Source organism: Arachis ipaensis, chromosome B7, assembly GCF_059453495.1.
Source record: "Arachis ipaensis isolate K30076 ecotype BB chromosome B7, ASM5945349v1, whole genome shotgun sequence".
Classification (NCBI taxonomy): domain Eukaryota; kingdom Viridiplantae; phylum Streptophyta; class Magnoliopsida; order Fabales; family Fabaceae; genus Arachis; species Arachis ipaensis.
In genome coordinates, this window is record NC_142442.1 from 10,823,267 (window position 1) to 10,836,141 (window position 12,875).

Consider the following 12,875-nt stretch of genomic DNA (forward strand, 5'->3'; position numbering starts at 1 on the left):
TACCGGCAGGAAGCCCCCCACCATATCATTTGGCCCAGAAGACAAATGGTTCAATGACCTTCCCGAGAACCCCCCCCCCATGGTAGTCACAGCAATGATTGGAACGGGACTGGTCAAGCGCATCCTCGTCGACACGGTTGCCGACTCAAATATCCTATTCAGAAACGTCTTCGACGCCATAGGACTCAAGGAATCCGACCTCTAAAATCACCAACATGGAGTCATGGGACTCGGCGACAATTTTATCAAACCCGACGGGACGATCTCCCTCCCAATTAGCCTAGGAACTGGCGATGCCAGGAGATCGGTTATGGCAGATTTCGTAGTCCTAAGAGACTCCACTGCCTATAACATCATCCTAGGGAGGAAGACCATCAACGAGTTCTCAGCTGTAATATGCACCAAGTTCCTAACAATGAAGTTCATAACGGACAAGGGAACGGTTGGTTCCATAAGGGGAGACCTAGAAACGGCAGTCGCTTGCGACAACGCCAGTCTCTCCTTAAGGAGAGAGTCCAAAAAAGCAGCTGGCGTGTTCCTAGCAGACCTGGACGCCCGAATAGAGGACAAACCAAGACCTGAACCAGAGGGAGACATGGAGAAATTTCAGATAGGAAAGTCGGTAGAGCAATTCACCTTCATTAACAGGAATCTTCCCCATGAACTAAAAAGTCCCCTCATGGAAGTCGTAAGGGCAAATAGCGACCTCTTCGCGTGGACCCCATCCAACATGCCGGGGTTGGACCCCGAAGTCATGTCTCACCGACTGGCCATAAAACCCGGAGCCAAACCGGTAGCCCAGCGAAGAAGGAAGATGTCGCAGGAAAGAGCTGAGGAAGTCGCTAAGCAAACAACAGGGCTGCTAGAAGCAGGGTTCATCAAGGAACTCGAGTACTCGACATGGCTGTCCAACGTTGTCTTGGTCAGGAAAGCCAGTGGGAAATGGAGGATGTGCGTAGACTACTCCGACCTGAACAAAGCATGTCCCAAGGACTATTTTTCCCTCCCCAACATCGACACTCTGGTAGACTCGGCAGCGGGATATCGATTTCTCATCTTCATGGACGCCTATTCCGGATACAACCAAATCCCGATGCACCGACCTGACGAGGACAAAACTGCGTTTATAACCCCAGGGGGCACCTACTGCTACAAAATAATGTCCTTTGGACTAAAGAACGCAGGGGCCACCTACCAGAGATTGATGAGCAGAGTCTTCCATGACCTCATCGGCAAGACGGTGGAGGTATATGTCGACGATATACTCGTAAAAACGGCAGAACTGGGCCAACTGATAAAAGACCTACAGGCCGTCTTTGAGGCACTAAGGAAATACAAAATGCGACTTAATTCCGCTCAAATGCGCATTCGCCATGGAAGCAGGAAAATTTCTAGGATACATGATAACCCAGAGAGGTGTGGAAGCCAACCCGGATAAGTGCGAAGCCGTTCTCAAAATGACAAGTCCTGGGTGCATCAAAGACGTACAACGGTTGACAGGGAGGCTCACAGCCCTATCTCGGTTCCTCGGAGCATCTGCGGAAAGAGCCGCCCCGTTCTTTAACCTAATGAAGAGAGGAATCACCTTTGAATGGACCCAGGAATGCGAAGAGGCATTCGAGCACTTTAAAAGGATACTCTCGGAACCTCCCGTACTTAGCAAACCCGGGAAAGATGAGCCCATATACCTCTACTTGGCCGTGACCACGCAAGCAATGGCCGCAGTACTAGTCAGAGAGGAAGATAAGACCCAACGACCAGTATACTTCATCAGCGAAACACTTCAAGGGGCAGAGACAAGATACACAAAGCTGGAGAAGCTAGCCTATGCCCTACTAATCTCATCAAGAAGGCTAAAACAATATTTCCAAGGACATACAATCATCCTAAGGACCGACCAAGCCATTCGACAAGTCCTCTAGAAACCCGACCTGGCGGGAAGGATGATGGCATGGGCAGTAGAGCTATCCCAATACGACTTGCAGTATGAACCAAGGCAAGCAATCAAAGCCCAAGCCATGGCCGACTTCCTCGTAGAGGTCACAGGGGAAACACCCGACGTACCGAACACACGGTGGAAGCTCCATGTTGACGGAGCATCCAATCAAACGTTCGGAGGAGCTGGAATCATCCTCGAGAACTCGGCTGGTATAGCCTTCAAGCAATCCATCAAGTTCGAATTTCCAGTCTCCAACAACCAAGCCGAGTATGAAGCCTTGATAGGGGGACTGATGCTAGCCAAAGAAATCGGAGCATCAAGATTGGAAGTCAACAGCGACTCCCAAGTCGTCATTTCCCAAGTAAACGGTAGCTATCAGGCCAGGGATGCGCTGCTACAGAAATACTTGAAAAAAGTAAAAGAACTATGCAAAGGCTTCAAGGAAGTAACAATCCAGCATGTTCCTAGAGAAAGGAACACCCAAGCCGACCTCCTCTTCAAGCTCGCAAGCACTAAACCCGGCACGGGGAACAGATCTCTGATTCAAGGGCTGGCAACAGAACCTGCGATCGTCATGTGCGCAACCCAAGCTCCAAACCCGCCCTCGTGGTTAGACCCGATCTCCCGATATCTAGAGCACGCAGAAACACCTCCCAACCAAAAGGAGGCGGAATTTATCAAAAGGGAGGCCCCCAAGTACATGATCATACAGGGACAGCTGTACAAGCGAGGGCTCCACCAACCACTATTAAAATGCCTGCGCTCCGACCAGACAGACTACGTCCTGAGGGAGGTACACGAGGGGTGTTGTGGTCACCATATCGGGGGAAGATCTCTAGCAAGAAAAATCATCAGGGCAGGATACTACTGGCCCACCATGATGTCAGATGCTCAGGAATTCGTAAAGAAATGTAAAAAATGCCAACTTCCACAAAGCGCCTCCAGAGGAACTCAATCTAATGTTGGCCCCCCGACCTTTCGCCTAGTGGGGAGTCGACCTCCTGGGCCCATTTCCCCAGGACCCGGGCAGGTGAAGTACTTAATAGTAGCAATAGATTATTTCACCAAGTGGGTAGAAGCAGAACCACTAGCCAGCATATCCGCAACGAACTGCCAAAAGTTCATGTGGAAACAAGTGGTCACAAGATTCGGGATACCGGAAGCCGTCATATCGGACAACGGGACCCAGTTCACCGACAAGAAGTTCAAAGGATTCTTGGAAGGACTAGGGATCAAGCAAAAGTTCTCCTCAGTCGAACACCCTCAAACCAACGGCCAAGTTGAAGCGGCCAACAAAGTTATCCTAAAGGGGTTGAAAAAACGACTCGAGGGGAAAAAGTGCTCATGGGCAGAAGAACTAGCCCCAGTGCTATGGTCGTACAGGACCACCCCCCAGTCATCCACCGGGGAAACCCTTTTCCGACTCACGTACGGGGTCGACGCTGTCATCCCAGTCGAGATCGGAGAACCGAGTCCAAGGCTGCTCCTCGGTGGGGGCAGCGAGGCCGTTGAAAAAGACCTAGCCGACGAGACGAGGCAAATGGCGCACCTGGCGGAAGCAGCTATCAAGCAAAGAGTGGCCCTCGGATACAATGGCAAAGTACTGAAAAGAAACCTGGAAGAAGGCGACCTGGTCCTACGACGAAACAACATAGGCCCATCGACACCAGGAGAAGGCAAGCTAGCCGCAAATTGGGAAGGACCTTACAGTATAAAAGAAGTCCTCGGCAAAGGGAGCTACAAGCTAGAAAGGTTGAACGGGAACGAAGTACCGACAACATGGAACATGGCGAACCTCAGAAGGTTCTACTCGTAAGAAGGGGCGGCCAACGTGACCCCAACCCCCGTTCCCATGTTCCGCTTTTACGATTTCTTTTATGCTTTATGTGAATACCTACCTTTGTTTAAATTTGTTTATGCATTACAAATTCCTTTGTCTAACAGTATGATAAGTTTATCTTTTGCAAGTTCATATTATCCCAAGTCTCAAATAAAACGCAGCGTGAAACGGTCGACCTAACGGTGACCCGGGACTGATCACCCCGGGAACCATAAGGGACCAAAAAACGGCCCAAAGGAAAGCAAAAACGATAATAAACGAACAAAAGCAAAAAAAGCCACGACGGCCCGAACATACGGAATAAAAAGCAATGACCACGACGGCCCGAATAAAATCCAACAAAAAGCACAAAGAAGTGTTCAAATACGACTAAAAGGCGCCCACCAACGGGCCCAAAATGATGAACATTACAAAATAAATAAAGTTAGATCCTAACAAATCAAAGGATGTCAACAATCTTCCCACCTTCCACAGTCTTCATCGCGCCAACCTGAGAGAGATCAAGGTCGGGAGCCAGCACCGCCACCTGTAGCTTTATCCCCTCATCGGTCAGCTTAACGGCATCACGAGCTCTCCTGGCAAGATCTTTGTTTCTCTTCTTTAGGGGCGCTACCTCCCGAGCAGCCGCCTCCGCCGAACTCTCAGACAACTTCAACTTCTCTTCCAGCTCCTCAACCCTTTTCTTCACGGCTGCAGTCTCACCTCGGGAGGCATTCAGGTCCTTCATTAAAGTCATGTCCCGATCCACCAGTCTATTAATCTCCTTAGCATCCTCCTCAACTTTCTTTTCACAGTCAGACAGCTTGGTTTTTAGAGACTCCTCTCGGGACCGTGAATCCATCAAATCCTTTTGGGAGTTCCTAAGCTTCACCTCCATGGCGTGATAGCTACCCCAAGACAGGTTCAACCTTCTTGGCGATAGCAGCAGCACGGAGGAGACTACGATAGATCCACCTAGCCTGCCCGGAGAGGTCGGCCTCATGGAAATACTCCTCGGTGCCGGGAAGCAATTGAGACTCGATAAAGCCCCCGGCATCGAAGTTCTTCTCCATAACAGGGAGGGCCTTGCCGGTGTCCCGTTTTCTCTTCTTAACATTTCCCACGAGTCTCAGTTCTTCATCACCAAAGTCGTCCTCAAAAATCTCCACCCCCACATCAGAAACTTCCTCAACCTTCTCGGAAGGGACAGCATCTCCCTGGTGAACCGGGCCGGTCTCGGCCGCCCGATCTCTGTTCCCCCCGGTCTCACCAACCTCCTCCTGCCCTTGGCCCGCTGGAGGGTTCGATGGAGAGTCACCTTCACCCTCCTCATTTTCCTTGATGAGACTCATCAAGTCAGCTAAAATTTTCTTCCCGCCAGCCATAGAAACTGTGAACAAAAGAGAAAGGAAAGACGTCAATAGATAAGAAAAGGAAAACACAAAAGTGCAAGGAAGAGATAACCCACCAACATACGACCGACCGGCTTTCCGGTCTCCCATTAGCAAGCGAGGATTAAGATTCTTTTCACCAAAAATAGACAACAAAATGTCAGCAATGCTACGATCCTCCTTATTCAACCAGTCATAAGATACTTTGATAAGATAATCAGATCCCACACCAAAGCTCCAATAGGTCGGGATCAGATGAGCTCCCTCAGCCGAGAGCCAAAAAGGATGATGCCTTTCTACCGGTCTAAAAAAGTTAGACTTAAACTCGTGAAAGGAGTCCTCAAAGAGACCAAAAATCCTACGCCCCTGTTGGGCCCTAAAAGACATATAACCCTTCTTAGCCTTCCCCTGGCTAGAGGGTTCGTAAGCAGAAAAAGGTAAAGAAAGACGTTCACTGAGATCGGAAGCTCGAGGAACTTGCAGACCATTTCAAAACACCGAATGGAGGCCCAGCTATTCGGATGAAGTTGCGACGGCGCAACATCACAGCGATTCAGCAAGCCCATAATAAAAGGAGAAAAAGGTAGACGAAGCCCTAAAGTCGTGAACATAGGCTCGTAAACCCACAGCCAATCAACAACTGTCGGGGAAGCCAAATTCTTATGGCACACGCGCTCACGAGCAGCAGGGACAAAGACTTGGTAGAGCGCCTCCTCGGGACCCCCCCAAATAAGAGTCTAGCTTGTCGTAACTTCTGGAGATTTTCCCTAGTCACCTTGGAAGGGGTATCCTTCACGTCAGAGGAAACCCAAGCATAGTGGTCGACGAAGTCGGCCAGGGGGCGCTGGGCCTGGCTCGAAGAAGCAAGACGATCGTCCATACCTACATTAGGGGCACCACTAAAGTCAACACGGGAAGTCAGAAACCCTCAAAACAAGAAAGAGAAAAAGGAAGCTACGAATCTCCCCCTAAACCCAGAAATGCAAGCAAAAAACCCAGGGAAAACCCAGAAATACAAGCAAAACCCAGGAAAAACCCAGAAATGCGAGCGAAACCAAAGAAAAACCCAGTGGCACCCCCTCTAAAAAGGAAAAACAAACAAGAAACGCAAAAGATCCAAGCATGCAACAAAGCAAAAGCGCCAGAAATAAAGCAACAATTGAAACAAGGGAAGAACGAACAGAAAACTCACCAGAAGAAACAGGAGATTGCAAAGAAAGCAAAGAGCAAGATGCTTCAAGCAACAGCAGCAGTATGAACAAAAGAGGCAGCAACACTGAAGAACTTGCGGAGAAGAGAGGAAGAATACTAAAAGAGAGGAGTGGGGGTTACGAAATAAAAGTAAGACAAGAAAAGAGTAACCGCCGAGGAGGAGCACCTAAAGGGTAGGGGCATAACTGCCATTTCACCCAAAATTTCAAAACAACGAAGCGACGGGCATTAAATGCTCAGCGCCAAAACCAAAAAGCGGCACGAAAATTGAAGCGACCAAACGCGAAGAAAAACAAAGCGTCACCCACGAACTGCCAAGAAAAAGAAGAGCTCACGACGAACGCGCCCAGCCACGAGTCTCGGACCTCGAGGCTAACGCGTTGGGGGCATTGTTACGGACTGACGGTCCAGCCCAAGAAGCCGCCGGGTCGGGGCACCGCCCCACCCAAGCCCAAGGAGCCCTAACGGATCCCTTCGGGTCGGTTAGCCATAACCGACCCAGAGACCAACCACCTCACAACCACGCCACTAGCCGGGTCGGAACCCCCAGGGTCGGTACCCGAGGTACCGACCCCCCAGTACGGACGACCCGCATGCGTGGAAAGTGACAGCTCAAACTCTCCACCAATGGGCCAAGCCACCACTAGGCCCACCCAACACGCTATATAAGGGGAGAGGACAGCTCTCCCCCCAAGGTACGTCACATCCTTACCTAACTCTGCCACCCTCAGTACGGACTCTGACTTGATCGTTGGAGTGTCCTTGCAGGTGACCACCCCCTCACTCCGCTCGCTCCCCAACGTTGCCAGTACCCGCTCCGCACTCGCCCGGGATCTCTCTCCCTCCTTATCACCATTCATCGACAACCCGATTACCCGAGAACCCCAGGTACCGAACAAAAAGAAAAAGAAACATTTTCTTACATCATGAATTGATCATTTTTACACTACATTTTCTTGGTAATTTTCATTTTCAATTAATTCATGAATTATTTCTCATTAATTGTTTTTCTTACATCAAATTCATTCTTAGGTAATGTTTGGTTGGGGTAAAAATAGGTTAGACATTTTATTAGATGAGTTTAGTGTATAAATTATACTATATATGAAGATTTTATATCATGTTTACCATCCATCCTTATGCATAGAGAAAATCGAGAGTTTATGCAAAATTAAAAAAGTGAATTAAATATGTAAAATATAAAAAAATTAAAAAAGTGAATTAAATATGTAAAATATAAAATCATAACGAGATTTAAATTGTAAAGTTATTTGATTTAAAGATTTTAAAAATTAAATCAAAATTTCAACTACCAAATTTACAACTATGTTTTTTTCAAGGAACTACTAAATACTCTTAAAAATAATGAACTACCTAAGTAAACCATATAAATCGACTATTTATCTCAAAAAAGTGGTGGTTAATGAGTCACAAGCTAGTTTTTCGGCTAAGGTTTATTTACTAAAGAACATTGGTGAACAACTAATTAGCTTGACCAAGGCAAATGCAAACCCAAAGAAATGAATATGGCGTAGTTGGCACTTCAATGTTCTTATAAATTATAATCTTATCCCCTCACTTGCTTCGCCTCCTCTGCACAACACAATGTTCTCATTCGTTTCATTACCATTAACGTGAAGTGCTTCCTTTTTTGGCTGTTTTACGGTCAACTTTCTATACAACTGTTATGATTATGAAATTGGCCCAACTCCAGGCCTCAAAACACCGACATAATAAATAGGAAAAAACAAGGAAAACAAAATAGGACTATGATTGGTATGGCTGAAACTTGATCGCGACTCTACTTGATCTTGTTCCCTCTTTACCATGTTTGATATCAACCATATTACGCGTATATATATCAAAACAAAAATGCTAGGTATCCTTTAACTTTAAGTCTTTAATTAACTTTTTAATTTAAATAATATTATTTAATTAATTTTTAATAAAAATACATTTCTAATTTATTTTTATAGATAAATACATTGGTAATTAAAATTAATTTAAATTTTAAATACTAAAATTTTTCTAATTTTTTACCTACATTATAAAGCAATTATTTACTTTATCATTTTCTTCTCTCTGTATCGTATAGGTGAGAAAAGATTCAATTCAAGGATGTTTAACTCTTTCGCAGATAAATTTACTATTTTATATTTAATATTTTGTTATTATTATTATTCTTTACTCCATTGTTTATGTAATTATTAATTTTGTACCTTTTTTTATCCTAATATGTTAAAGAATATAAAAATCTAACAGTAATTTTTTTATTCTTTATATTAGTCCTTGAAATTTAGTTTTAGACACCATATTGGTCTTTGAATTTTTTTTTATATTGAATTAACTAACAAAATGTTGAGCTAGTTTTAAATTGTTATGCTAAATACAGAACTAAATGATATTGTTTCGTTTTAACTCTTAAACAAAAACAAATATGAGGTCGTTGTGGAAAATGTAGAAAGATAAAATGGTTTGCATATCATATAAACTCTTTTTCGCCTTCTTATTTTTATCTTATTTAAGCGCTAAAGTGAAATGAAATTGTTTAGCAATGTGTACAGTGTAGTAAGTCATAGCTAGCTGCTAGCTAGCTCAACACTTCCTTCACTGATTCAGTGCTAAAAAGAGTAGAGACCAATATGGTACTCTTAGTTAAATCTTATAGACTAATATAAAAAAAATTTGATTTAAGAGACTAAAATAGTAAAAGTCGTGAAATTGAAAAACTATTTAAAAATTTAATGTAATTTTATAGTGAACTATATAATGTAAAATAATAATTAGATTTAAAAATGCATATTGTGTAGAACTATAATAAATTAAGTTTTTATAAGAAATTATTTAATAAAAAATTTTAAAAATTAATATTAAATTTATATTTTTGAATTTATTTACAATAGTTATATTTAATTAGAATTACGGTTTAGATTGCAATTCCTCTTTAGGCTGAGATTGTTTTTTTTTTTCATCATTTATGATGTTTAAGACCTTAAATATGTGAAATAATTTTTTTTTGTCTATTTTACCTCTCCTGATTTTTGCTTAACTTTTTCATTTTTGTCTCTTAATAACCATTCATAATTCATACATATTTTCTTCTTCTGATTTAGAGATATTATCCTAATTTTGTGTCTTTTAAAAGCTGTTGGCCCATTAAATATATTCTACCGGATAAAATTATTACTAGTAGAAAGAATTAATAGCACTATGTGTAAAATGTTTATTTAGATTCTTTGCCTTCTATTGATCCAAAATTTTCACCTTCTATTTTTTTTTTTCATTTTCCATCTGCTATTACTGACTTCGATTATTACTGACTTCGATTATCAGAATAAATTATGTTTATAGTATCATGATACCAACATCTATAATCATACTTTTTTTAGATAAATTTTCATAATTTTTCTTTAGGTAACATATATTTTATGACCATATTTTCACTAATTAAAACAAATTAGATGTTGCCTATCGTATACTAGTATGAATTTTTTTTCTAAAGCTGAGAAGGTTGGAATCAATTGGTTTAAAAAAATAAAAAAAAATTGAAGATAAAAAAATAAAAATGACGAATGAATTAGTAATTATATTATTCAAATCTCTGGAAAAATTTTGTACTCTACAAAAAATTATTGAATCTCTCATAGATTAAGCTAATATCCACTTGACATATAAAATGATATATTAAGTTCAGATTAGTTCAAATTAAAAAACTATAAGAATAAGAAACTATTATTCAACCATTTATTATTATTATTATTATTATTATTATTATTATTATTATTATTATTATTATATGCAACTTTCATACACAATTTTTTATAATAAAATTAATATTATATTAAATTACTTAAATTAGGAGAAAAAAAATTACATATTGAATTGAAAGCAAACTCTCTAGTTATTTTGGTTCCTGATATTCAGTTTCAGACAACATATTGGTTCTTGGATCTTTTTTATGTTGAGTCAATGAACGAATATTGAATTAGTTTTAAATTGTCATGCTAAACACAAGATTAAATGATGTTGTTTCGTTTTAGCTCTTAAACAAGATAAATATGAGATCGTTTTAGAGAATGTGGGAAGATAAAACGGTTTGCACAATATAAACTCTTTTTCGTCCTCTTATTTTTGTCTTGTTTAAGCGTCAAAGAAAAATGGCATTGTTTAGCGATGTGTCCAGTGTAGTAAATCACAGCGAGCTAGCTCAACACTTCCTTTACTGATTCAATGCTAAAAAGGATAGAGATTAATATGGTACCTTTAATTAAATCTGAGAGACTAATATAAAAAATTTTAAATTTAAGGGACTAAAACGGTAAAAATTGTGAATTTATAAGAATATTTTAAAAATTTAATCTAATTTAATGGTGAATGATGTAATGTAAAATAATAATTAAATTTAAACATGCATATTGTGCAGAACTATAATAAATTAAATTTTTAAAAGAAATTATCTAATAAAAAATTTTAAAAATTAATATTAAATTTATATTTTTTAATTTATTTACAATAGTTGTATTTAATTAGAATTATGGTTTGGACTAGAATCCTTCGTCATCATTTATGATATTTAATGCCTTAAATATGTGGAATAATTTTCTTTTTTTCTGGTCTGTTTTACCTCTCCTGATTTTTGCATATTTTTTTTTTTTGTAATCTCTTAATAATCATCCATGGTTCATATATATTTTCTTCTTTTGATTCAAAGATATTATCCTAATTTTGTGTCTTGTAAAAACTGTTGGACCCATTAAGTATATTTCACCGGATAAAATTATCACTATCAGAAAGAATTAATGGCATCATATGTAAATATTGATTCAGATTCTTTGCCTTCTATTGATTCAGATTCTTCACCTTCTATTTTTTTTTTTTTTTTGACTTTCATTATTCTTCCCCTGTTACTGGCTTCGATTATCAGAATGAATTATGTTTATAGAATTATGATTACCAACATTTATATTCGTACTTTCTTTAGATAAATTTTCATATTTTTTCTTTGGGTAAACATCTATTTTATGACCATATTATTAGCAATTAAAATAAATTAAATGTAGCCACTCGTATACTAACATGAATTTTTTCTCTAAAGCTAAAAAAGTTGGAACCAACTGGTCTAAAAAGATAAAGAAAATTGAAAACAGAAAAATAAAAAGGATGTATGAGATAGAAATTATATACTTAAACCTCTGCAAAAATTTGTACTTCACAAAAGATTATTGAATTAAATCTTTCATAAATTAAATAATATCTGCTTGACATATAAAACGATATATTAAGTTTAGATTAGTTCAAATTAAAAAACTATAAGAATGAGAAACTATTATTCAACCGCTTATTATTATTATTATTATTATTATTATTATTATTATTATTATTATTATTCAACTTTCATACACAATATTTCATAATAAAATTAATATTATATTAAATTACTTAAATTAAGAGAAAAAAACTGCATATTGAATTGAAAGCAATCTCTCTAGTTATTTCGGTCCCTGAGATTCAGTTTTAGATATCATATTGGTCCCTCGATCTTTTTTTATGTTGAGTTAGTTTTAAATTGTCATGCTAAACACAGGACTAAATGATGTTGTTTCGTTTTAGCTCTTAAACAAAATAAATATGAGATTGTTTTGGAGAATGTGGAGAAATAAAACAGTTTGCATATCATATAAATTTTTTTTTGTCCTCTTATTTTTGTCTTGTTTAAGCACCAAAGCAAAATGACATTGTTTAGCGATGTGTCCAGTGTAGTAAGTCTTAGCTAGCTAGCTCAACACTTCATTCACTGATTCAGTGCTAAAAAGAGTAGAGACCAATATGGTACCCATAGTTAAATCTCAAAGTCTAATATAAAATATTTTAGATTTAAGAGACTAAAATAGTGAAAGTCATAAATTTATAAGACCATTTTAATTTAAAAGGTGAACTATGTAATGTAAAATAATAATCTACTTAATATACTAAAACTGGGTTTTCCCCCAGCTATTAAAGGTGACGTGTCGATCTCTCATGTCTCCGTTTTCCCTCCAAAATGAATAAAATTTTTTTCTATCCTAAATTATTTTATTGTAATTATATTATAATTAATACTAAATGAATAATATATAATTATACTAATTTAGCAACATATCTTCATTATAATTATATCAAATTAATATTTAATGCACTATTAAACTACTTATCAATTATCAATTAAAAATATTTTTAATAATTTTAATGATAATAATAATATCAATAATAGTAATAATAATAATAAAAAAAATCTTTGTTACCCGATTCACGTATATCAAATAATTTTTTTAAATTATTTTATAAAAAATATCTTTAATATAATTATATTGTAATTAATATTTAATGAATAATATATAATTATACTAATTTAGAAACATATCTTTATTATAATTGTATCAAATCAAAATTTAATGCATTATTAAAAAATTACCTTAATAATAGGTAATTTACATATTTATTTTTGTTTCACTAAAGTCTATATATAGTGTTTTCC

At 38.5% G+C, this 12,875-nt stretch overlaps 1 protein-coding gene and 1 pseudogene across 1 annotated transcript; one reads left to right on the plus strand and one right to left on the minus strand.

Moving 5' to 3' along the window:
- The first annotated feature begins 1,946 nt into the window (after nucleotides 1–1,946).
- Nucleotides 1,947–3,755, plus strand: LOC148550333 (uncharacterized). Its single transcript, XM_088494435.1, has 2 exons — nucleotides 1,947–3,142; nucleotides 3,323–3,755. Exons 1-2 carry the CDS (start codon nucleotides 1,947–1,949, stop codon nucleotides 3,753–3,755), a joined length of 1,629 nt encoding a protein of 542 aa, XP_088350561.1.
- Nucleotides 3,756–4,218: 463 nt separating this feature from the next.
- On the minus strand, nucleotides 4,219–7,221 carry LOC148550334 (uncharacterized; annotated as a pseudogene).
- Nucleotides 7,222–12,875: the final 5,654 nt, after the last annotated feature.

Coding starts and splice junctions, on each gene's coding strand:
- LOC148550333 (XM_088494435.1), top strand. CDS start 1,947: ATGGCATGGGCAGTAGAGCTATCCCAATACGACTTGCAGTATGAACCA. Junction 3,143..3,322: donor ACCCAGTTCACCGACAAGAA/GTTCAAAGGATT, acceptor ATGGTCGTACAG/GACCACCCCCCAGTCATCCA.